The following is a 25,414-nucleotide window of genomic DNA, read 5'->3' as shown; positions in this document are numbered from 1 at the left end:
TTGCACTGTTTAGGCAGAAGAACACTAGATTTAGAAACAGAAAACTGACTTCTGGTTGCAGCTCTGCCATTTATAGTAGGATTTCATGAGGCAAGTCTGAAACAGTTTACTCCCTTGGGGAAACAAAAGTGGTTTGTGCCTCTGTGTTGATAGAAATTTTAGATAAGATACTATGTGTTAAAATGTAGGCCCCCATTGATGCCTACTACATCTGAAATATTCTTTCAGTAAAAATAAGTAAATTGTGTCATCAGGCATTGATGTGTTGGATGAAGTAATTGGCAAGGTGGTAGTGGTATTGTTTTTCATACTTTCTACTTCTGGCCTTTTTGGTTGGCCATGACTATTGATTTTAAGAGGTACCACAGGTTTCTACATTGTGGAGCAGCCTATGTATCCTCAGAATCATGTGAAGATCAAATGTGTTATTTAATGTAAAACATTTAGAATAGTACTCAGTCTTCCTGTCTCCCCTCGCTTCTCATGAGAGAAAGAAACCATGTAGATTTGAGTCCAGAGATTTTATTCTGAAATTAGGACAGTGTCAGGCCTGCATGATTGCCAGTATATTGGTTCTTCAGTTGGGAGGAGGAGGTGATTTGGTGCAATTCAGCAAAGTTTTTAATCTAGGAAAGGGAGTTTTATTTTTGAAATGCTGAGTTTTACGTGATGATGAATCACACAAACTCACATGTCCTGCAGATAGTCGGAAATGTGAATGCATGGCATATTTAGCAATGAGACCAGTTTGGCTGGTTGGAAGCACATGTTTGTTCAACTATTTACTTTGTTAAAAGCTAGATCTAGGGAATGGAAAGATCTCAGTGTAATGTTAAGAGCACTTGCTATTCTTCCAAAGAACCTGAATTTTGTGCCTGCCACCCATATTGAGAGGCTCAGGACCACCTGTCACTCAAGCTCCAGGGAAACCCGAGGACTTTGACCTTTGTAGGCACTACACTCAGATGCACAGAGACATACCAACATGACTGTCACCTTGGGCCTCACTGTTCTGTGTTTTCTCTATCGTAGAGGAAAATTCAGAAAAGCCCATGCTATCCCTTCCCTGAAACAGATGGTTTTTTTCCTTTGCTGTTTTTTGTCTTTCTTACTGTGATGGTTGGAGATAGGGAAAATACTAGCTACTTGGGTGTTGGTCTTACTGCCATTTACAAGTGCTCTGCTGCTCATACTTGAGCTGCATTGTCACTGTCCTAACTTCCTCAGGTATTTGCTGACTTGGAAGCACCCTGCTGTTTGTTGAGAGCTGGCACAGTGGAGGGTAATACTAGTTTTACTTGTCTCACAAAGCTATAACCATGATCTTGCTGAATAAATAAGGGGTGGCAGTAAGATTACAGCACTGCAGAAATCCTGGGGGCAGAATAAAATTGTCTATATACTAAGCATGACTATTTGCTGCTACACTTCTTCCCCCTCTTCTAAATCACTTTGACCCTTATTTTCAGAACTATACTCTCTGCTAGTGAGATTTATGAAGTAGGTTTAGGTGTTTAATTCTACTGCTTCCAACCATATTTTTAATCTTATTTTCCTCTGTCAGTGGCTCTTTCAGGAGCTCAAGGTAATTCTGCTTTCCTAGGTAGATACACTGTGAGTGAAATAGGGAGTGAATGTGGCTTAGATATGTCAGCAGAGAGCATTAACTGTTTGGCAGGGGAGTATGAAGTGACATCTCTTTATCACTGTTTTAAAGCTGAGACCTAGAGATCTTTGGTTTTATTTCTTCCCAGTCTGAAGCTCAGTGGGACCTGGCCCCTGCACCCGGGGGACAGTAATTAATGTTCAATTGTATTCCTATTATTAATAATGAAGTGTGTGTGGATATTACTGTAGCAATCGATGGTTTATCTATAAAGTAGCAGTATTTACATAAGGAATTTTTTCTTCCTCTCTCTTCCTCTCCCGCCCCTTTTTTCTTTGATGCCCTTTAGTTTCTAACCATGTGTCCTTTTGAGTTCCTAAGGTAGGACTAAGTTGATTCATTTCACTCTTCATTGTTTTTGTTCTCTGGTCCCTTGGGTGGTGGTGGTTGTTGTTGTTTCCCTTCTTCTTTTTTATTATGATGATTTGAGACCAGAGAAAATACTAGGTATTTTTTGATGAACGTTGTTTTATTACTGCTTTTGCTTGAGCCAACCTTAATCATTATTGTAATTTTCCCAGATATCTTGTTGACTTTTAAGTACACTGGTATTCCTTCTCACCAAGAGAAAGAGTGGGTTTTGGCCCCATTTTTGTTCCCAAGAATTTTTCTTTTCTTTTTATGTTGTTTTGTTTCTTGAGATGGGTTCTCATTGTGTAGTCCCTGCTGGCCTGGGACTCACTGTGTCAACCAAGCTGGCCTTGAATTTCTTGGGCTCCTTCTGCCCCTGCCTCATGAATTCTGGGATTACAGTTAGGTACCTCCACACCTGGCCCTGGCATTGGAATTTCTGGGTTTGACAGGAAGGACAGGATCTTACTCTGTAGCTCAGACAATATTCTTAGGTCTTAGTTTTATATGCAACCTCATATTTTACATGTTCTGAATGCTCATTAAACAAGCTAGCACTTACTGGAGTGAATGTGTTCTTTGTTGCTTGACTTCCCTTTGAGTTCCATTCCATACTTGCCTGGCTGTATATGTCTGGTTATTTGAGATCTGGCTCTCTGGGCCATACAGTGCCACATATTAACCTCAGCTGGTTGGTAGTTTGTTAAAGGCAAACACTAGGCTCTCAGAGCCTGGGGTAAGGATGCTTTACCCAAGCTTCCCTGTACCTTAATTCACCCATTGATAATCTGATTCTTTCTCATTTCACCCTCTTTACAAGACTAACTAAGGACATAGAAGCATTTGATTCTTCCTTGTTTTCAGTCTGTGTTATTAATGCTGGGAAAGTCTCTAGTGACTGTTGAGATCCTCTCTGAATATCTTGGTGATCACTCTATCTTGGTGATCGCACTTGTTAAATGAGAAAGGGAGCCATTCAGTGTAAAAAGATTTAAAAATCAATTTGAATTAATTTTAGAATTAGGTAAGTTTAAGGGAAAGTTTTTTTAAAAGTAGGGAAGATGGAGGGAGGGAGAAATCTATAAAATGTGTACTACCTCAAATGTTTCCAATTATTGCTGCTTCCAAAATATCCTGTCTGCAGGTTATATGAGAAGCGATTCTTGGCTGTCTAGATGAGAAAGAAAAGAAAAAAAAAAAAAATCCATCAGTAGATAGCTATTGGGGAATCACAGACATTGACGTGGAGAGGTACAACATGAGTCCATTGAGAAGTTACTTTTGCTTTGGAAGCTATTTGCCACTTTGTGGAATTTTTCTCTTTTTGAGGGCTACTTGGAAAATAATCAGTAAATACAGGCAAACACCATGCCATTTAATTAAAAATTTTTTTGGTGTGTTTGAGACAGGATCTCCCTGTAGCCCCAGTTGGCCTGGCACTCATTATGTAGACCAGGCTGGCCTCGAACTCACAGGGATCCGCCTGCCTCTGCCTCCCAAGTGCTGGGATTAAAGGTGTATGCCACCACACCCGGCAAAAGATTTTTTTTTTAATATTTTATTTTATGTGTATTAGTGTATTGCCTGATGTATGTAAGTGCACCTCTGTCGTCCAGTGCTGAGGAGGCCAGAAGAGAGCGTCAGATCCCCTGGAACTGGAGTTACAAACAGTTGTTAGCTAGAATTCAAACCCGGGTCTTCTGCAAAAGCAACCAGTGCTCTTAACCACTGAGCCATCTCTCCAACCCTTCAGAAAAAGATTTTTATATGTTTTTGGCCTATTGTGTCTTGATCTGTCTAGGGTAGAAATTTGCTCTCACTCTTTTTGTTGTTATTGGGGGCTTTGTTGTTGTTGTTTTCTTTTTATAATTTTTTTTTAATGTGTATTAGTGTATTGCCTGCATGCATGTAAGTGCATCCATGTTGTGCGGTGCCATCGGAGATCAGAAGAGGGCATCAGATCCCCTGGAACTGGAGTTACAGACAGTTGTTAGCTGCCAAATGGGTACTGGGAATCAAACCTGGGTTTAATGGTTAATCTCCATTATCATCTTGATGTCATTTAGAATAGCCATGGCAGCACACTTCTGGGTATGTCTATGTGGCTGGTTCCAAAAAGGTTTGACAGAGTAAGGAAGACCCACTCTGAATGTGCACAGCACCATCCCATGGGCTGGAGTCCTAGCCTGACTAAAGAAGAGAAAGCAAGCTGAGCATCAGCATTCATCTCACTCTACTGGACTGTGGCTGTAGTGTGACCGGCACCTCGTGCTCCTCCTGCCATGACTTCCCCACCGCAATGGACTGTATCCTCAAACTATAAGGCAGAATCAGTCATCCCTTGAGTAGCTTTTGTCAGGTATTTTGTCATGTCCACATGAAAAGTAGCTGGTGCCGAGGGAAAGTCCACAGTCTCCATATATGAGCAGAAGTGGAAGTTATATATTCAGAAAAGTCCTCTGACCTTTCTGTCTCTTCACTGAATCCTGTGGTTCTTTTGCTTCCTACCTGCCTCAGCCTTGTTGCAAAGACAGACATGAGTACTCCATAGCTTCCCTTTTAGATCAGCCCCAAGTGTTTGTCTGAACAGCTGATGAGAAAGAAGTGAGACCTGCCATCTTGTATGTCAAAACTAAGTATTGGAGTTCTAGAAATTTCTAGGCCAGTCCTTGTAAGAATGCCCATGCTTGCTACAAAATACAGCCAGTGTTTAAAAGGGAAGTAGTGACAACTTTCCAGCATTGAGATGTTAGGGCCTTTGAGTCATAGGTGACAGAAACCCAAGATATCCTCATGCCTCATAGTCCACAAGCATGAGGTGCATTTGTGCTAAGTTCATGAAATTGACCAGAGAGCTTTGCGATTACTACAAAGAAGTTGTATGATAAGTAGGTATGTGTGTAAATGTATGTTTATGCCTGAGGATGCTCATCTTCCTGCAGATGAGGTGACTGTGCTGAGTATATCGAGCTGTGACTTACTGTTTCATTCCTTTAAGTTTCACTAGAATATACTACAAAAGCATTTCTTTGTGGGTTTTCTGAATATGAGCCCACATGCATTTGCCTTAATTTTCTTGAGCATAACATTTTCCACTTAAAGACCATCCACATTTTATCAATCACTGAGGTGTCCATGGAGATTACAAAAGGAGAATATTTTCCTTAGACACCTCAGTGACTGATAAAATGTGGATGGTTTTTAAGTGGAAAATGTTAGGCTCAAGAAAACCTAGATAAAACTCTATGAGCCAGAGCACTGAGTTATCTGTCATCCTTTTCAGATGGAAAATGTAGGAGTAGGCCAGCAAGAGTATGTTAAGATATTCCCTGTGTCTACTTTCAATACCTTTATCCATTTAACCCAGGTTCTATTTATCATGTTAAGTATTCCATTTGTGTTAGCTCCACCTATAGTTACCAAATCATGGAAGCCACACAGTGTATGAATGAGAGAAGTATATGTGTGCAGATAGGGAAGACTTTATCGTCATTCTCACTGTTGAAATATGTGTTCCCTTTGGCTGTGACTATAAGCAGAGAGGCATATGCATGTTGTCAAATTGATTAACCTGTGAAGGAGTAAGCTCATTCTTGAGAAGCTCTCTGCCTCTTCCTAGTTTAGCTCTTTGGATAGTTAGTGGCAGTTGGTGTTTGTAAGCAAATGGAAACAATTCCATCTGAAGGCACTTAGGGCAGATGAAAACAGGCATATCTGCTAGTCTGGCTTGGAGTATCAGGGCCCAGTAGGAGGTTACAGAATTTACCCAAGGACAGAGTCTGTGCCGTGTGGGAAGGTAGCCTAGGGCCAAAGCCTACCCAGCAACTCAGGAGGAGATGACAGCAGTGACGCAAGATTGGTTACATTCAGGAATGTGTGTCCTATAAGGAACCACACTAAGGATAAGCTCCCTTCATGTCAAAGAAGAGAGTTACAGGTATAGAAAGGAGGAAAACCTGTGTAGTTTTATCAAATCACGGTATGTTGGTTTAGATTCTCCAAGAAGCAGGTGCCAAGAGCTAGGTTTGCAAGAAACTTGGAGAAAGCTCTTCAGAGGGAGAACGGGGAAAGGGAGACAGCTGGAGTCACCAGACTACAGTATAGATTAGGACCTCCACCCTCTGTAGATAAGGGAATGGAGGAAGGTTGGATAGGAAAGGAATAAACTGTAGATTAGTTCTGAGGAGAGTTTTCTTAAATCTGATAATGAATCCTTACTGTGGGTATCCTCCTAAATTTACCTGGGGAGAATGCTTCAACAACACAGCAGCTGTGTTGAAGTAGGGCATGATAGGTGATTGAGTCATAAGGGCACAGCCTTCAGGAATAGATTAATGTAGTTTTCACTTATCGTTAGAGTGGGTTCGTATAAAGTGAGCCCAGCTAGTGCTCACTCAGTACTACCATCTGATTAAGCATGGAGGGCCTCCATAAATATCAACACACCAACTAAGAGTCCTCAAGTCCAAATTGAACACCCAAGGTGTCCCATGTCTCTCAAGAGTAGGGTTGCCTTACTATCTCTCTAAACTATTGGCTTGTAGCAGTTAGTGGGAGACTTAGCCTTGGCTGAAACAGCAATGCTGGATTTCAGAGCACAACAGCTGGGTTGTTTGTCATTTATGCGTCTTATAGTCAGAAATACAAGAGGCATGTTGTTTTCATGACTGCCACATGTAGTTTTTAATCATTATAGATAGATTTGGAAGTAAATGTATAGAAATAAATACACATTTTAAGTTTGGGCTCCTTAGATAAATGACTAACTGCACAGCTAGGGAAGGTATACAAGATAAGTCAAGTCCTCAAAGAATGATAGTGAACCAGTCCGAAGGACACTGAAGCCAACTTGTCCCTATTTCCAAGTTGGGAACAATCTGAACATTAAAAGAAAGAACAATAGCAGATTATAACTCTGAATAAAATGAGATCCCATGAATTGATACTAAGAGAACTAAATAAATGAATAATTTGGGCATCTGATAAGGGATAAAAATGATAGAGTTCAAAATGTTTCTTCACAAAATACTTATTAATTACAGAGAGGGGAAGTGTTTTACCGTAGGAAGTCTGGTAGATACCACTCTAATCAAGTCATCAAATATAACTATCAGTAAATTATACATAGCACATAACTTGAACCTGATTACAAATTGACAAAGCAAAATAACTAACCTGTCCTCTTCAAAAATAACAGCTGCATGAATGTGAGTTGTTGATCTGACCATACTGCTTACAGGGTATATGCTACCTTCTTAGTCTTGATTTTCAAGTTGAATGTTATGATATTGTTGTATTTTTGCATTCAAGTAACAGTTATTTTGACTTAAAGTAAATCACAAAAAGCGTGATGTTAGCAATGCAGATACATAGAGGAGAAACTGCAGCATGCTTCTTTTGAGACATGGTCTAATACTGTAGGCCAGACTGGCCTCAAACTCTGCAGTCCTCCTGCCTCAGCCTCTCAAAGGCTTAAGATCACAACTGCTTCTTTTTTCTTTTTAAAAAATTTCTGTATATGTGTGAGCCTGCATGAATAGGTGCACACCATGTACATTCAGGAGCCCACATCGACCAGAAGAGGGAGTTGGATTCCTTGGAACTGGAAATACAGGTAGTTATGAGCTCCCATGTGGGTGCTGGGAACCAAACCTGGTTCTCTGCAAGAGTAATAAACTCTCTTAACTGCTGAGCCATCTCTCCAGTGCCCACAAGTACTTCTTTTAAGTTAAAAAAAAAAGAGAGTATGAGAAGATATTTTGAGAGACCACATTTATAACTTTTATTACAGTATATTTAAAATCATTTTATTAGTAATTAAACTCACTGTACCTAATTTATAAATTAAACTCTATAATAAGTATGTATAGTAAGAAAACAAAACCTAAAAAGTACATTATTTTATGTGTATGAGTGTTTTGCCTTCTTGTGTGAAAGTATACCACATGCCTGCAATGCCCAAGGAAGGCAAAAGAGGGTGTCAGATCCCCTGGAACCATGAGCCTTGCCCTCGTTTTCAAGGAAGATACCAAGAAGCAAGTACATGTAATTCTCACATCCTAGAGTGTAGTAAATAGCCAGTAATGAGGTTGTTATTATTTCATGTGTTTTTACTCTCCTTTTACTAAGCACCAGCACCACAACTGTTCCTCCAGGGGAAATCTGAAATTAGGAAAAGAAGCTAAGAAAACTGGATGCTAAGCTTTAGGGGGAAGGGAAAGGACGGTAGTGGGCAGGGTATGGAGTGAGTTGGAATCTAAGGCCTCAGGAAGTCCGAATGGCAGGCTTAAATTGGTTGATAAACATTTGCTGATGGGATAAGGAGGGCAAGGCCTATAATGAGTAGGGAAGTTTGTGTACCCTTGATGTCTGTGGTCAGGCAGGTACTCAGTAATTCTGGGAATTAATTTGAGTTCATTAATGGGACTAGATCATTAAATATTTGTGCTGCTTTGCTTAGTATTCTGTAGTTTTTCATATAGAAACTTATTTGTATGAAATTTTCCTTGCCTGCTCTGCCATTCCAGCCCTCTCCTCCAGATCCCATATATTGACTAAAATGTCAGTGCTCGGTAGTTCAGAATGCAGTCACATGCATTTCTTTATTCGCTCTTAAAACCATCAAAACATCTCAACCTGTCAAAAGTGAGTTGTCTCAAAAACCACTCCCCAGCCTTCTAGCTGGCTGCTCTTTGGTAAGTTTAGCCTCTTTCTTTCCCTAGTAGGGCTCCTTGGTAACAATCTTAGTTAAATCCTCACCATGTATCAACATCTACATCTGCTGATTTGGGACTGTTGTTTCTCACTGCTGCCAAACACAACTCTATGATAATGACAGCATTTGCCAGTGAGCTTATACAGTGACTCAGGAGACAGGGTGGCCAGCAGAGCAGCCTCTATGTGGGAGTGGATTTTAAGAAGTGCTAATTCCATGGCGGGTTGTAGATATTAATATCACGCTGGCAGTAGATAAACAGGCAGCAGAGGGGCATATGAGAAGAGAGTCAGCCACAGCATCTTTTCCTTCTTTTTTTTACCACCGCATTTTGTTCTTCTTTTAAAGTCTGTTCTCCTAGGTTTGGGTCAATAGAATCCTTATGCACTGTTACTGGTTAGTCCCATTGCCAACAGCTCCACAGTATCACTTTGTGAGGATCACAGTGTGTTAAGAATTAACTACATTTTCAAACAATATTAAATCATAGCATATGGCACAGTAGCCTATTGCTTACCGTACCCTCTCCCTAAAGGGCAGCGAACCAGATGGTGTGAGCAGGGCCTTTGGTGTAATTATGACAGACACAAAGAAAGACATAACCACCACTCTCCCTCAATAATATCATGTCTCTTACTTTTCACCATTAGCTATAATTATTTGAAAATTCCCTTTCCAGGTTGGGGGAAAGCCATGCAAATATACTTCATTAATTAGTTATTTTAGTGTCATTTCCCATGCTTCTTTTCTGGTTAGTAGTTGCAAAGCACATAGAGAGGGACCTCTCATTCTTTAGTGGGAACAGTGGCTTGTAAGAATTGCTTCAAGTTGGATTCTAATCTGAGATCTGTAGCCAGTCCCTTTGGAATATTGCTTCAAAATTGGTCACCTCAGGTTTATAGCTTTCACCTCTTCTGTTCCCCACCTGGTTTTCTTCTGCCACAATGCCTTTTTTCTGCCTTTCCTTCTCGGAGTTCATTCTTGGCAGGCCTCCAAGCCCACTTAAGGTAGGAGATCTACTGTCAGGAGTTGTGAGAAGAGAAGCACTTTGACTATTATGTTAAACCAGTGTTTCTTATACTGCCGAAGTACAAGATATTTTCTGGTTGTAGTATAGGCTGGAAATGAATTTGAGAAATTTAGGTCATACTTTTATGTGTTCATTTTTTTTTTTTTTTTAATCCGTGTGCCTGATATTTTAGAGAAGACTTTTCTTGGGGGTAGTGGCTTGTTTATAACATTCTGTAAATAGCCCAGCCTAATGTAGACATTTTACAGATATTTTCTGCTGCTTTTATGTTTGGATTGATATAGCATCTGACTGTACTAATCAGAAAAATGCTGAGCTCAGGAACTTTGTTATTCAGTCCTTTATTTGGATTTCCATCTTACCAACTCACTGGTCTTGAAATCCTTGGCTTCTCCCTCCCTCTGCCAGAATGCTTTGAGACCTCCAGGTGCTAACTGTTATTTCTGTTGACTGAGTCCCATATGCACCCCTAGTGTTCACTGACCTATCTTTTCTGTTGCAGAAATATTGCTGAGGCTCTTGTCAGCAAAGGTCTGGCCACAGTGATCAGATACCGGCAGGATGATGACCAGAGGTCCTCACATTATGATGAGCTGCTGGCTGCAGAGGCCAGGTAAGTGAAAAGTTACTAAATACACTGTGACCCACAGCAGTACGTCTTTCTGTGTGACTGTTGTACCTATATCTGGACCAAATAGGTTGGAAATTATATGCAGATAGAGCTTGAGTAGTTTTTATCTTCTAGTTTTTCCCCAATGAAAACATGACAGGCATACTTTAAACTTGCTATCTAGCCTTGATTAAGTACACTTGGGCCTCCATTTGTTCAAATTGCTAGCCTATAAGATATGGCCTCCCTGTGTTGGCATAGCACAGGGAAGTGGGGGTGAGGGGTGCTTTATCAGGCATTTTATCAGTATTTTGGGGAGTAACAGGGAAGCCCTGCTTATGTGTGCAGTGCATTTGGCTCTGTCTCTTCAGAAGCCTTTCCTCCCTGCCCCTCCCATTCATCACCTCTAGACCTTTTGTCGTGTACAAAGGAAATGAAAACATTAGGAAATGAGTTTTGGTTTCAAACACTTCTGACAGCTGGCAGGAAAGCATTTGAGAAGCCTGTGACATTTCCCTTTTGTCCTTCTTCCCTGTGGATGGTTGTCCCAAGGACAGGCACGCTGCTCAGCACTGTTTTTTGTCATTGCCATTCCTCAAGGCTGTTACTCAAGGAGATTTGGTCACCGGACAGTGCTGATAGTTGTTTTGTTCCCAAACTTCCTGAGAAACAGCAGGGACCTAGCTCTTACTGCTGAACTGATACGGAGAGCTTGCTGCTTAGACTCAACAAAATGTCTTCATTGTTTCAGAGTGGATAGTTGCCCAAAGGATGGGAAAATCCTGCTCAGCAGTTTTTCTGTAGCCTCTAGGACCCATTTACTTCTAAGAGTTTGGGCTTATGTTACCTAAATTTGGTTTCAGGCTTTGTCATTAAGATCACTTATCTTGCCCTTTGGCCCAGAACATTGCCCTGATAGGTGACATTTACCTCTCACACTGTGTGACATTCTGATGAATGGAACATTTATAGAATGTCATGCAGAATGTCAATTGAGAGAACAGTCTGTCAGCCTGTTATGACTTCTCTAGTTCTTTCTTATGGGCTTTTCTAAAAGGCCCTGTTCAGGAATGGATTCTTATATACAAAGAGGTCAGTGAAAATACCTGTATCTTTGATTGTTTAGTGCTTATTAGTGGCCATTAAAGAATAAGATACTTTGGGGATGGAGAGAGGACTCAGCAGTTAAGAGCACTGGCTACTACTCTTGCAAAGGACCTGGATTCAATTCCCAGTACCCACATGGCAGCTAACAACCATCTGTCACTCCAGGTCCAGGGGATCTGATGTTCTCTTTTGATCTTTGTGGGCATTGCCTGACACAGGTGCACTTCCACACATGCATATACTCATACACATAAAATTAGAGGACTCAGCAGTTAAGAGCACTGGCTACTGCTCTTGCAAAGGACCTGGATTCAATTCCCAGCACCCACATGGCAGCTAACAGCCATCTGTAACTCCAGGTCCAGGGGATCTGATGTTCTCTTATGATCTCTGTGGGCATTGCCTGACACAGGTGCACTTACACACATGCAATATACTCATACACATAAAATTAAAATAATGAAATATTAAAAAAAAAAAAAAAAGCTTGTGCCTGTAATTTCAGCACTTGGTAGGTTGAGGCAGGAGAATCTCAAGTTTCACCCTGTGCTTCATAGCAAGTTCCAGAACAGCCTTTGGTACATAGTCACATTCTATATCAAATCATAATAACAACAACAGTAATATAGTATAGATCCAAAATAGGTGCTTCTCATAGGTAGGTGATTTTCTTTTCTCTCTTTCTGTTACTACTAATCCAGGTGAACTCAGAGAAGTCATCATGGGAAGTGTGGATATACTTTTCTTAATATTGCATAGTCTAACTCCTCCAGGAAGTGAACCTTTCACTAAACTGGTGGGGTTCGTGGTGTGGGCCCATGGCCAGGTTGGTCATTCTGATATGATGGCAACTTGAACACATGAAGCATTCACAGAGTAAGAAATACGATGAGATATGTAGTCCTGTTCAGATCTGGCTTTCCTGTATCACTAGTGAATATTTAATTCTGACAAGCAGGTAAGCATGGAAATAATTTGCAAAGCTTCTCTGAAAGGGGAAACCAGAATCAGCTCTTCTTATGCTATTAGAAATAGCCATGTGTTATGAGGATTGTTGTGAGTGTTCCTTAGTGTGTGTGTGTGTGTGTGTGTGTGTGTGTGTGTGTGTGTGGAAATTTGGGGGAGATTTAGGTTTTAAGAAGAAAACAAGCCTCTTTAGTGCTGAGTTCATGGTGAAAGTAATGTAACAGGATGCTTGCTTGCTAAAGCAGCGAGCTGCCTTGAGATAATTGTGTTGAGCGATTGCTTTCAGACTGATGGTGGAAAAATTGGCTTATGGGTCGTTGCAGTGTTACAGGTTGAGTAAATGGAGAGAAATTAACCACTTCCCCATGACTGGGAGGTATTGCCTTAAGGCTGTACAAGCGTCATAAAGAATTAGGCAAAATGGCCAACTTGGAGCCAGTGTGGGTTTCCTTTGGAGCATCTTTGTCAGTGATCCCTAGGATAATGGCCCAAGGCCATCTTCTAGATGCCAACCCCCAGCCTAGCAAAGTGAGAATCAAGAAAGACCAGAACACCTGCTAAGTAGTTGGTGGTTCTGTGTAGTTAGAAAAGATTTTTCCTGTTGAATGGTCTTTTTTAGCAAATGATCAAGTCAGTTTCTTTCCCAAACCACCTATCTATGACACTTATTTTAGCTTGCCTTCAGTTCATCTTCCATTTCCTCATGACACTTTCCTCATGTTCCCTTACTTGCCTCTGTCACTAACTTACAGCATGTCAGCGCTCTTTGCATGTGTTGCTTCTGCCCTTCAACCTGCCTGTCTGTTGAATACTGTTCGAGTGTAGCACTGTTTTCCCCTGGATGGATTAGCTTAATGTTTCCAGTTGAACTCTGCTTTGTGACTTTGTGCTTCCCGTTGATTAGGTTTCTCTACCTCCCAGCTTAGTGTCTTCTGCAGATCTCAGTGAGTTCTTTACTCCTTTTCTGGGCCACGGGTAGAACCCCTTCAAAAGAACAGCTTTCGAGTTGAACCCAAGTTTCACTGCATGGACTGTCACTTAACTGTCTTTTGTTTATCATCCTTCAGCCACTTTTTAATCTTTAGGGATTGTATATGAACCAAGCCAATTTGAGTCAATTTCCCCAGTAAAATTTCTCTTGCTACTGTATCTAACTCTTTGGCAAAGGCCAAATTAGTAACATCTGCTGCATTTGAATCAGTGATTCATTCTGAAGCTCTTTAGGTCGGTGCAAGGCCGTCATTTTCATTAGTCCCTCTCCTCAATGGTGTCGATTCCAACAGATTTCCTTGCCCCTGACCTTGGCTACCTTGCTTTTCTCTGGTTATCACTGGTGATATCCGCAGTGGCATAGCATGCTCTTCTTCCATTGACTTTGTTCTCCAGTGCACTGCTTGGCCATTAATCCTTTTTAGAGAAACATTGTAAGCTTTGGGAAAAGGGCAGCCTGGTAACTTCTCTGACTTCTTGGGTCAGTGCAGCTGCCTGCCTAGGAGTTGATGAGCTTTCTCAGGGCTCTGCATCAGCTACTTCCCCTGTGAGGGGGTGTCATTTGCCAGCTTTCCTCAGATCATCTGATAAGAAGTCAGTGAGTGGTACTTAGACACTCACTGGGAGACCTGGTATGACAGAAGGAAAAGAATACCAATGTGCAGTTAGCCTATTGCTTTCCAGTACATCGACCTGCCTGCTGGAAGAGAGCTCCATCACTCTCCTCAACTTACTGATCCTTAGAGGAGCCATCATTTGGCTGCCTGTCTGCTTATGGGAAACCCTCATTATGTCTCAAATACCTGGCCCATCTGTGGGAAGCCACATCTTTTTGTTTAAAGGATAAATAAGCCTCTAATTCTCAAGGCAGCCTTCCTTTCTAGCACAGGTGTCTGTCCTCAGCCACCTCCTCCCTCATTACCTTGTGTCCCAGCAAGATAAGGTTTTTGCATTTCCTCCCGTCCTCTCAAGCCTTATTTTTCTCCTGGGTGCCATTGTAAAGCCCTTGACTTTGTCCAGGGTTCCGACAGCTCCAGTGTATTTATCTTCTGTGTTTTCTACAAAAGAATTTAGGTGAAGCTGACCCACAGTTCTCTCTGACCCTCCTAGGTCTGTCCTTCTTTTCAAGGCGTCCTGTGGGCTCCTTTGGGGACGCTGCACATCATTTCTTGTTTGAATTCTTCTAATGTCTAATCCCTAGATGGACTTGCTGTGTTGCTGCTCTGGATGGGGGTTCTAAATTTTAGGCAGAGCTTTTGATTCCTTTGGGGAATACAGCTTTTGATTCCTTTGGGAAATACCGTTTACCTCTTTCTGAAGTATTTCCAAGCTCTTTTTATTTTTTTTTGTGAAATGCTATAAAATGTCACAAATACTCCATCCCCGTATTTGGTGTAACACAGCCAGTTTGATTTTGGAAAGGCCAGTTTGAAATTTTCACCCCCGTGTGAGATGTCTTCATGTGGACTTTTGTTGTTGACAGTATGGCACAGGCTGGTTTCAAACTCCCTTTTATAGCCCAGGGTGGCCTGGAACTGCTGACGATCCTCTTACTTCCAACCTTTAGCTCCCTGGGGTTATAGGCATGGGCCCCCACACCCACCTTTCCATGGGCCACCACACCCACCTTTCCATGTTGGGCTTTTGTTGAGCATGTTAGTCACAGTGAAGACCAGCTGGAGTCAGGTCAAAGCCTGGCTGGTACCATGCTTTCTTTGGGTCTGCACAAATGGGGACTATCATCTGTGTGTGTTCTCCTGCAGCGACCCATCATGTTCTTTAAAACTGTTATATTTTAGCCAGGCATGGTATTACATGCATGCAACCCCATCACTTAGGTGTCAGGGAGGAGGATTGAGAGTTCAAAGGCAGCCTACCTACATAAATGAGATTCTGTCTCAGAAAACAGACAAGAAACCTAACATTTCTAGAAACTGTTAGATTCTGTAGCTTGCAATAAAATACAGAAGTTGGGACTTCTTCAAGGCACTTTTCATCTAAGATTTTGTGATTTCAAGGTAAGATGTATATATTCAGAAAAGAAATTGATGCCCCAGCTTGACTGTGGGAAAGCAATTGTACTGAGCAATCTTGCGTCTGAACAGATTTAAATGAGTTTAGATTCATTCTGGACATACGTAATGAAATTAGGGTTATCTCTGGAGGAGAGAAAAGGGCAGGCACTCACTTATCTTTTCATGTGTATTCTATTCCTTGATGGCATAGAACTGCAGGTTCAGGAAACTGGTGTCGTCCTCTCTCTCTGAGTGGCAAGCACAAACCCACTCTCCTCTCTTCTGCCATGGCTCCCTCAAGATCTCATTTTTCTGATTGAGCAAGCTCTCTCTTTAGAACAACAAAAACAAGTACTCCTGCCTTGCTGACTTCTGCAACTCCAGTCTCCAAATCCCACAAGCATCAGTCTCTTGCTTTTTTCAGCATGATTGGCAGTACTTCCTATTGCAGGCTTTTCTGAAACTCCAGGAAAACTGTCAGCATTTCTGAGTCTGATCAAAGACTGTATACTTGTTGGTGATACTTGCTAAGGCAATATCAGCGGTCATTAATAGAGGGATTCAGTGTGTAATTAGCTACCTCCTGATGATGTAGTTAGAGGACCACAGGCCTTATTGATTCCCATGCATTTATAGTTATCACTTATAAATATGTTTTGAAGTTCCACTGAAACATTTTCAGTACAGTGATAAGGTTCTCTTGGTTGTTTCTCAGCTGAGCCAGAACACTTCTCCTGGTTTTCTGACATACAAGGAAGTTTTTCTGTAAAATTTCAGGAAGTCAATAAAAATGTGTGCTTAAAAAAGGAAAAAACAGTCTTTGGTAGAGTCCCCCAGGTTGTATCTTCAGTTATACTGCCATTCACATGTGGTTATTGACAGAATGGGAAGCATTAGTCACCAGCACTTCCTATTGCTAAGTTAAAAGATACTCTTTAGAGGCTGAAGGTGCAGTGGTAGAGCCCTTGTCTATCAAGCACAAGGCCCTGGATTTAATCCAGAGCACCACAAAACCAAGACAAAACAGGAGGCCAGTGAGATGGCTCAGCAGGTCAAAGCTATTGCTATGCAAGCCTGACACCCTCCTAAGTTCAGTCCCCACAACCCACATAAAAATGCTGGATGTGATGGTGGGCATCCGTAATCCCAGAGCTCCTTCTGCCAGATGGGAGGCCAAGACAGGAGAGTCTCCCAAGGCTGATGGATGGGCCATCCTGGAGTATGTAGCTATTCCGCACAGCAGCAGAAACAAGAGAGACCCTGCCTCAAAGGTGATAGAGCAGACCTCTGACAGTCATCCTCTGACCTGCACACTCAAACACACACACAAGCCCATATAAATAAGTAAGTAAGTAAATAAATAAATAAATAAATAAATAAATAAATAAATAAAAGATGATAAAAATAAAACATCAAGATTTTCTCAATGAAAAAAGTCAGTGTGCTGGTATGTAATAGCTATGATTTGTTAAACATCTTAAGAAGCAGCAGCAAGTTTCAGCTCTGTACCAGCTGCTGAGAAAACAAGTGTGATACTTGAGTGTGTGTTTCCTGGAAATGTTTGTGTATTTTGAAATTTTAAAAGTGATATGCCCTCTCACAGGGTTAATCTAATCTCCAAGAATGCAGATCTTGTTGTCAGGAGCAGTTGTTCAGTGCTGCTTAATCATGCATGTGATGGTTTTGCATTCATTTCTTCTCTTTATTCTCATTTTCTTGAGTGTACCCTGGGTTGCAGGCACTGGGGATAGTGGTGGTGAACAGAAAAGATAATAGATTCAACCCTTTACAAAGCATGTAATCTCAAGAGGATGGGCATTAAATAGTTTGGATAGTACCTCTGGATATTGCTATTTTTCCTATTTCTTTTCCTTTCTTACCTGTTTTCTTAGCCCTTTCTTTTTTCATCCTCTTTATTATTAATACTGCTTGCTTTATATCTTTTTTGTTCCACCTCTCATTTCTATTAAGTTTTCTCCTGAGAGTAACTCCTTGAAATTCATCTTTTCTGTTCAGCCTCTGTTCATATCTTCTCAATAGTTTAATGTATAGCTTTAAATAAACCAAGATTTCTCACTTTAAGTCTAACGACTCCAACAAGTGAAAATTCTATTTGAATAAAACTGGAACTACTGAATAGTGTTAAAAAACAGGGCTTTTACTTGAAGCTTTTCTCGATCCCTTCCTAATTAATCGTTGATTCCTATAGCACCGGGGTGCTGCTGGATTTTTGCTCAAGCATCATAGAAAGCAGGAGTTAGGTGAATACTCTGGCCTCTCCCAGCTGCATTACCTCCTGCCAGAGCAGTTTGGAGCCTAGCACAGAGAAAGGATAATGGCCTCTCTCAAACAGTGTTGTTTCCTTTTAACTCTGAGATGCTTATGGCCCCACCACACTGTAGGCTTGCCAGTTTGGTCTTACAGTCATGAGGTTGCTAATTGGGTTCAGCACGTGCTGGAGGGTGGGGGAAGAGGTTCACTGTTGGGGAGTAGGGTAAATGAGCTATTGCCAGTGGATTTGATAACAGGAAAATGCATTAAAAGAGCTGGTGTGGGGAAGTGATTTGAAGACACAGCTGAATGTGGGGAAATTTAGCTCTTTCCCTTTCTTCAGAAAAGATGATGCACTCAGCATCCAAATAGCAGTAATCAATCTGCATTTAAGGCAGCACAAATGGCCACTTCTGGAGAGCTGTATAATGCCTCCATTTTCAACGAGTTTTCTCCTTTAGGATATTAAGAGGATCTGTTCACTCCCTTCATCCTCTTTCTGCCTTACCCTCCTCCTTGAGTTCTTTCTGACAGAAGCTAAGCTTGTGAGAGTTCACTGATAACTGCAGGGAACTGGGTAGAATTGGAACTGTTTGGCTTTCTCTGCTCCCTTGGGTACCAGGTTTATGGAGAGTTCTGGTCATGGTCAAATGATGAGCTGGTAATAAATTCATACCTAATATTTTCTGTGATCATTAGTCTGTGCTAGTTGTAGTCCTTCACAGAACGTTGCTGTAGACTGGCCTTTCTAGACCATTAGATCTTAGTTGTCATTCTTCTATTGGGTTCAGCTGGAAGCATTGTCTATTCAGAGCAGCTTTCTGTTCTCTCCATTCTTACTGTCCTCTTGGCCAAGAAGTTCTGACTCCTTTCACAGAATGTTGATACACAACATTTAATTCATCATCAGAGTATAATTTTAATCTGAAATAAACTGTAACAATCATGTGATTGTTTTACCCTTGACTTCGCTGAATGTCCCCAACCAATGGTTCTCAAACAACAAAATTATTCTCACTTTGGAACCTGGTTACAAATGTGAATCCTCAGCCCCTTGCCCATTTCTTTTTAACACATTCTGCAAGTGGTTCTGGTGCACTAAAATTTGAGGGCTATGGCCATAAACTATTCATGACGACTGTAAAGGAAATCTGATTGTATGACCTATTATGGCAGATTAATCACTTAATCTTCAATATTTTAGGAACTATAATCATGTTATAGAGAACAAGGCACAGAGCAGACAAGCTTTGTATTCCTCTTTATGCCTTAACTCTTTCTTCTTGACTCCTGTTTCTTCTTCCTTATGCTCTGTTCCTGGCTCCTTATTTATTCCTTCTGGAAAGCGTCCACCAGCTCTAGACTAATCTTGAGCATAAAAGTCCTTGCTTGATTTGACTCCTGCAATGTCAGGTGGCAGAGTAAGTCTGAGAGCTGAGTCTGTATTAGGTATATCCCTAGCCTACTTCATTATAATGCTTGGAAATCTCTTAGGAGGATGATAATTCAAATAATTAATCACCAATATATCAATGCACAATTTTATAGTTCCTAATGAAAGGGAAATCCACTTCATAGCTTTCTGTCATTTGCGTGATTCTTTGCATCCCAATTTTTTTATAAAGTCCCTTGTGTGTTTCTGCTTTATCTTAAGCTGCTGCTGATTTCTCTTTCCTGCTTTGGACCTAGAAATTGAAAGGGATCATTTCCTATTCCTCTTGCTTTTGCACCAGCAAAGAGGCAAATCTCTAGAGGATGGCCTGAATCTTTTCCAGTAGGTTCATGTCAATGTAACTTACATTGGAAAACCATTTTCCAAACCCCATGTTAAAAAAAAAAACTCTTGACTAGTTGGGTATGGTGGTGCATGCCTTTAATCCCAGCACTCTGCATTCAAGGCCAGCCTGGTCTATGTAGTGAGTTCCAGGCCAGGGAGACCCTGTCTTCAAAAAGACCAAAAAAAAAAAAAAAACCTCTTGACTAAATGACTTGTTTGTGTTACAGTAACAAATGCTTTATAAAGCTTATTGTGATACCCATGCCTATGAATTTATCCTAAGAAATAATTAATGAGCTGCCCATCAGTTTTTCTGAAAGTTATTCCTTATGTCATTATTTATAATAGTGGCAGTATTCTAATCACAGAAATTTCTCACAGTAGATTGATTATGTTAAAAAACATGGATCCATGTGATGAGCTTATTGTATAACCTTAAAAATTGTGGAAAACTAGGGCTGGAGAGATGGCTCAGTGGTTAAGAACACTGGCTGTTCTTGCAGAAGACCCAGGTTCGAATCCCAGCACCCACATGGCAGCTAACAACTCGAGTTCCAGGGGATCTGACAGTCTCTTCTGTTCTCCACGGGCATTGCACGACATGGGTGCACTTACCTATATGCAGGCAATGCACGCATACACATAAAATAAAAATAATAAAATATTTTTTAATTGTGGAAAACAATAGTGAAGCAGAAAAGTATTTAACTGTTGGTTATGACAAAAAAAAAATTTAGCCCACTAAACTTTTTCCACAGTGGTACCATTTTTTGAAAGTAAATGGACCGGTATGTGTGTATTAGCACTCAAAAAAAATGTAAGAGAGCTTTTATCTTGGAAGAGGATTGTAAATCGTCATTTCTCTCCTTTTTTTTCTGATGGACTTTTTAATCAGGACAACAGAAACTATAATGCAATGTCACTAGGCAATTTTAAGCAATCTCTGCTTTCTGAGCCCTTTGAATTCCTAATGACCACCTCTACCTAACTAGTAGCTTCTTTGATCCTAAGCTGAGACAGAGTAGCATTTGCTTATCTGTGGCAACTGTGTTCCCATCCTGTGTCATTGCCTAGGTGATTCTCTGCCGTGAGCTCATAATCCTTCCTCTACCTCCCTGCCACCGCAGACCCGCTGTCATTCCTAGCACAAGAGCATGTGTCTTCATTTCTTTCTTATATTACTTTAAGGTGAGGGGATGACCTGGAGTTCTTTGTTATTTGCTGCACTGCCTCATAGTACCTCCTGACTCATTAGTCCACCTACCTCTCTCGACCGGAGGACTCAGTTTCCTCATTTCCAGTCTGTGTGCTCTCCATCTTTTCTTTCTTATCAGTAATTCTCATTTTCGTTGAAAATGCAGCTGCATAATCGTAGTTGCCGGCCCCCTCCCCACCTACCATTCTGCACCTGTGGCTGCTCTGTGCCTTGTTTTCTGAATAGCTGGACCCTGTTGATGCCTCCAGCTGCCCAGAAACCAATAGAAAGGCCAAAGAAATTGTTTATTGCAGGTATGTTTCAGGAGTACTGTTTGGTTCATGCTGAAACACAGTATTCATCAATGTGGCCTGAAACACAGGGAGAAATACCTTAGAGGGTTGTTAGCGAGTTCTTTCTTCGTTGTCCTGACTTTGAACCTTTTCTATTAAGAGCATTTTCCCTTCTTCGAGTCATTTACCTTTTATTATCAGGAGTTCCTCAGCCTGGGCATTTGATTCTGTTTATTCTTTATAGTGCCCCTGCCCCTCACTGCTGCACAAACTTTTGCCCTTCTCCTCCAGCGCATCGGACGGGATAGAGTATGGGGTTCTCAGTGTTCCTCTGCCCTGGAGCTTGAATCATGAAAATGTGCAGCATCCAAGAGAGCCAAAACCCTCAAACGGATACCCTGAAGTTACTCTGGCATTGTCCATGTCTTTAATTTGAAGTATTTTCAACATTCTGCACAGTCATTTGTTTGTTCAGATTTACCAGGCACACTTTAATGGTGCTAGATGGTCCTGTGTTTATATAATGTCAGCACAGATCTGTGCTAAATGGTATAACCAATATTAAGGACACCATCTTAACCCTCAAAGGTCCTGCTCTAGCTGTAGAAAGGAAGACTAACACAAGAAGCAGTACAAAATTTGTGTGTTGCATTTTGCAGTTCCATATTGAATTTGGTGGTGATGTATACATACCCATATTCATCTCTATAATTTCATTACCATTTTAGAGAAATTCCTAGAAACTTCCTGAATCCAAAATGTAGCTTATTTCCAACCCCAGCTCTAACTTGAAAATTGCTGATATGACAGCTTTTTTTTTTTTTTAATTTAATAACTGAGTTTTTTCTTTCTTTGTCCAGGCTGGCCTCAAACATTCTGTGTAGCCAAGGATAGCTTTGATCTCCTGATTCTTCTGCTTCCATCTCTAAAGTGCTAGAATTATGAGCATGAGCCACCATGCCCAGCTGTAGCAGCCATTTATGATGTACTGAAATAAATTATGGCTACAAATTCTTTTTATTGTTGTTCTTTTTGAAACAGGGTCTCCCTAGGCTGCTGTCCTCTATGTAGACCAGGCTGGCCTTGAATTCACTGAGCTCCACCTGCCTCTGCCTCCTGAGGGCTGGGATTAAAGGTATGCACCACCACACCTGGCTACCACACACTTTTAAAATTCATTTTTATTATATGTGTATGGGTGGTTTGCCTGCATGTATATAAATATACCCATGTTGTGCAATGCCTGTGGAGGCTAGAAAAGGACTTTGGAAAAGGGCTTTGGATCTCCTGGAACTGACTCTTGAGTCATCATGTGGGTGCTGGGAACTAAACCCATGTCCTCTGCAGGAGTAGCCAGTGTTCTTAACCACTCAGCCATCTCTTCAGCCCCTTAAAATTTATTTGTATTAATGTGCCTGTGTATATATGCACACATACATGCGTGTGCCCACATTAGCCACAAGAGGATGTTGGATCCCCTGGATCCAGGTAGCTGTGAGTGTCCCCACATGGGTACTGGAAGTTAAACTCTGATCCTCTGCAAGAGCAGTAAGCTTTCTTAACTACTGAGCATCTCGCCAACCCCCGGATACATGACTACTCTTTTCATTTCATAGTGAAGGACCTGGAGGAGCAGATGAGCTGGAAGAGAAGCAGTGCTCCAGGGGAAATACATAATGCATATGTAGAGAACATAGAGAAAATGGCTTTACTTGGATTAGAGGGAGATACTAAAATCTTAGGAAAACATGAACTGTGACCACATGGTAGATGCCTATGAAAGTAAAGAATAAGAATAAAAATTTCTTCTGGGAGAGTGTGTGTAACTCAGTGGTACAGCACTTGTCTAGCATGATGTCTTGGGTTTGATTCTCACTTGAGGATGAGAGGAGTGGGGAGGTTTCCATTTGGTTCCTTCCTGGTCTCTTTGCTTGGGGGTCTAAGGAAGGTAGTTGAAATGATGAAATAGATTTTATTCAGAAGTCATAGTGGCAGTGTGCAATGTGGAATCGAAGTTAGTATGCAGCATCAAAGGGGACTGAATAGCCAGGCGTGGTGGCGCACACCTTTAATCCCAGAGGCAGAGGCAGGCAGATCTTTGTGAGTTCAAGGCCAGCCTGGTCTATGTAGTGAGTTCCAGGGCAGCTGGGGCTACAGGGAGACCCTGTCTCAAAAAGACCAAAAAAAAGGTGGGGGGGCGGGGGACTGAATAATATTTGTCAAGTTATCGTGACATAAGCTGGTGGGTACCTGAACCCAGAGGGTTTACAAAAGTGCAAAATGATCACTATGAAGGGCGTGTTTCATGTAGTGAATAAAGCAAAGCAGAATTATGGGCCATCTTGGTCCCAGTGATCAGAAAAGCATACTTAAAGGGAAATTACAGATACAGAGACATGAGCAGCTGCTCTTGACCTCTCATCACTGTAGCCTTCCTTTTCCCTTACCTCCCTGCTACCTTTCTATCATATGCCATTTTTAGTTTCCATTTCTTCATTGTCTTTAGGTCCTTTTATGTATAAAAAGGTTCTTTTGGGACTGGAGAGATGGCTCAGGGATTAAGAACACTGACTGCTCTTGCAAGAAGACCTGGGTTCGATTCCCAGCACCCACATGGCGGCTACACAGTGCCCTTAACTCCAGTTCCAGGGAAATCCAAAGCCCTCTTCTGACCTCCGAGGCATTGCACAACATGGGTGCACTCACATACATGCAGGCAATACACTCATACACATAAAAATAATAATTTTTTTTTAAAAAAAGGTTCTTTCGCAAACCTACTTAAAGTTGCAGCTCTCTAGAAAAATTCATATAAATACTACCCCCTTTGTCCAGGGTGATTTGTAGATATTCTAGTATCCTAGCTGAAGCTCCTGTGTGTGTCCCCAGAGTAAAGAATTCATGATGAATCAGCTATTTTGTGATTGCAGTGCAATAAATCCTTTAAATTTCTTGTAAAATATGTGTTCAAAATATCAGTGTGATGCCATAGAATTGGTAATACGTTAATTACCTTATTGGTAGCTCCAGTTTAGAATTGTTGTATGGTATCAACTTCTGGCTTGACAAGGGCCAGTTCTTAGGATTCGTGTGCACACGTGCCCGTGCATCTGCTAGTGACCACAAAATCTAAGAGCAAACTTTGTTCCTGTGCATTAAAGATCAGTTAAGTCCTTCAGCTCCTGGTGCGCTAAGGTAGTATGGAAGGTGTTGCTGTCACAGTCTTCATCTGTCTTTGCAAAGTGTTGGGTTTTATCTTGGGGCAGGAGGGTCATAGCACTAATACATGTGAATTTCACACTTTGCCGTTAAAGAACAGTTATGCCAGTGACCTAGACAGAGATCGTTTTCCACACAGTAGGCCCAAGCAGTTATCAGTCCTGGAAGAAACCTAGAAAGCTGTTTTCATCCCTATTCTGCCCAGTTACCCTTTTCTTGTATGTAACCATACACCAACTTTTCCTGGCCAGTGGTAGCTTTTGTTCATTCTTGACACTGCTGGCTTTGCTGGCTTTGTACTGCTGCATCTTGGAGGAGAAAGCTTCTGAGAGGAGCAGGCTGTGTTCTGCCCCACTGCTTCCTTTCTCCTGGCAGGTCTGAATACCAGCCCTCCTTTGTGAGGCAGCAGCTGTTAAACAGACACACCAGGAGAAGTTCAAAAGTCAGGACATTCGTTCTTTGCCTAATAAAAAGGAATATAGAGCTGTGTTGTGACTTTCAGGGCAAGGCCATTTGGGGATGGTGTCAATGTGCCCTGTGGCATCCAGGTATCCTGAATGGAAGCAAACCTGCCCTCTGCCTACCTACCCATGCACCAGGGTTATATGAGATGCTGGGAAGAGTGCCCCTGCAAATCGACACCTAGGCAGTACACCTGGCTTTCAGCAGAGCATGTCTCTCCTTGGTTTCCATATATGCGTCATAGGCAGTCTTATTGTGGGTCCTCATGGCCCTGAAACAAGGATCTATACTACTTCAAAAAGAATGCATATTTGTCCCCACCCCAGAACAATTCCCCCAGATCCTTGTTCAAGAAAATGCCCTTGCTGAGGCATCAACCCCTTTAGGCAAAGAGAGCTTCGCTACTAGAGCTAGCTCATTGGGGTCATTTCTGCAGCAATACAGGAACAAGAAGCAAAGTGACCACACAGGGAAGAAGTCTCTTATGTTCATCTCTCACAAATCCCTCTTGGTTTGTAACTTGCATTCCATGCACTTTCTGGGTGGTACCACTTGAATTGCTGAATAGTTACCTACCTACTGTGAACTGTCAATTTTTCTTACTGTTTGTTAAAAATTCACAATTTCAGGGTGAGAAAGAGAAAGAGAATATGTGCTATAGTTTGCTTTTGCAGGGGGTGGGGGAGGATGGATGGCATCTTATTATGTTGGTCCAGCTAGTCTTGAACTCTTAAACTCAACTGAGCC

The 25,414-nt window shown here is 41.5% G+C and overlaps 1 protein-coding gene across 2 annotated transcripts in view; it reads left to right on the top strand.

Annotated features, from left to right (window-relative positions):
* The window catches only part of Snd1 (staphylococcal nuclease and tudor domain containing 1), a 462,156-nt gene that overhangs the window by 230,074 nt on the left and 206,668 nt on the right, over positions 1-25,414 (top strand). For both annotated transcript variants that reach the window (XM_008846394.3, XM_017801419.2), the window contains one exon: positions 10,265-10,375. In XM_008846394.3, coding sequence (XP_008844616.1) covers positions 10,265-10,375 — 111 coding nt within the window. The remainder of the gene's footprint in view (positions 1-10,264; positions 10,376-25,414) is intronic.

The sequence above is a fragment of the Nannospalax galili genome, unplaced genomic scaffold (assembly GCF_000622305.1).
Source record: "Nannospalax galili isolate Female #2095 unplaced genomic scaffold, S.galili_v1.0 scaffold660, whole genome shotgun sequence".
Taxonomy (NCBI): Eukaryota; Metazoa; Chordata; class Mammalia; order Rodentia; family Spalacidae; genus Nannospalax; species Nannospalax galili.
This window is presented reverse-complemented; position numbering and strand designations above follow the sequence as displayed.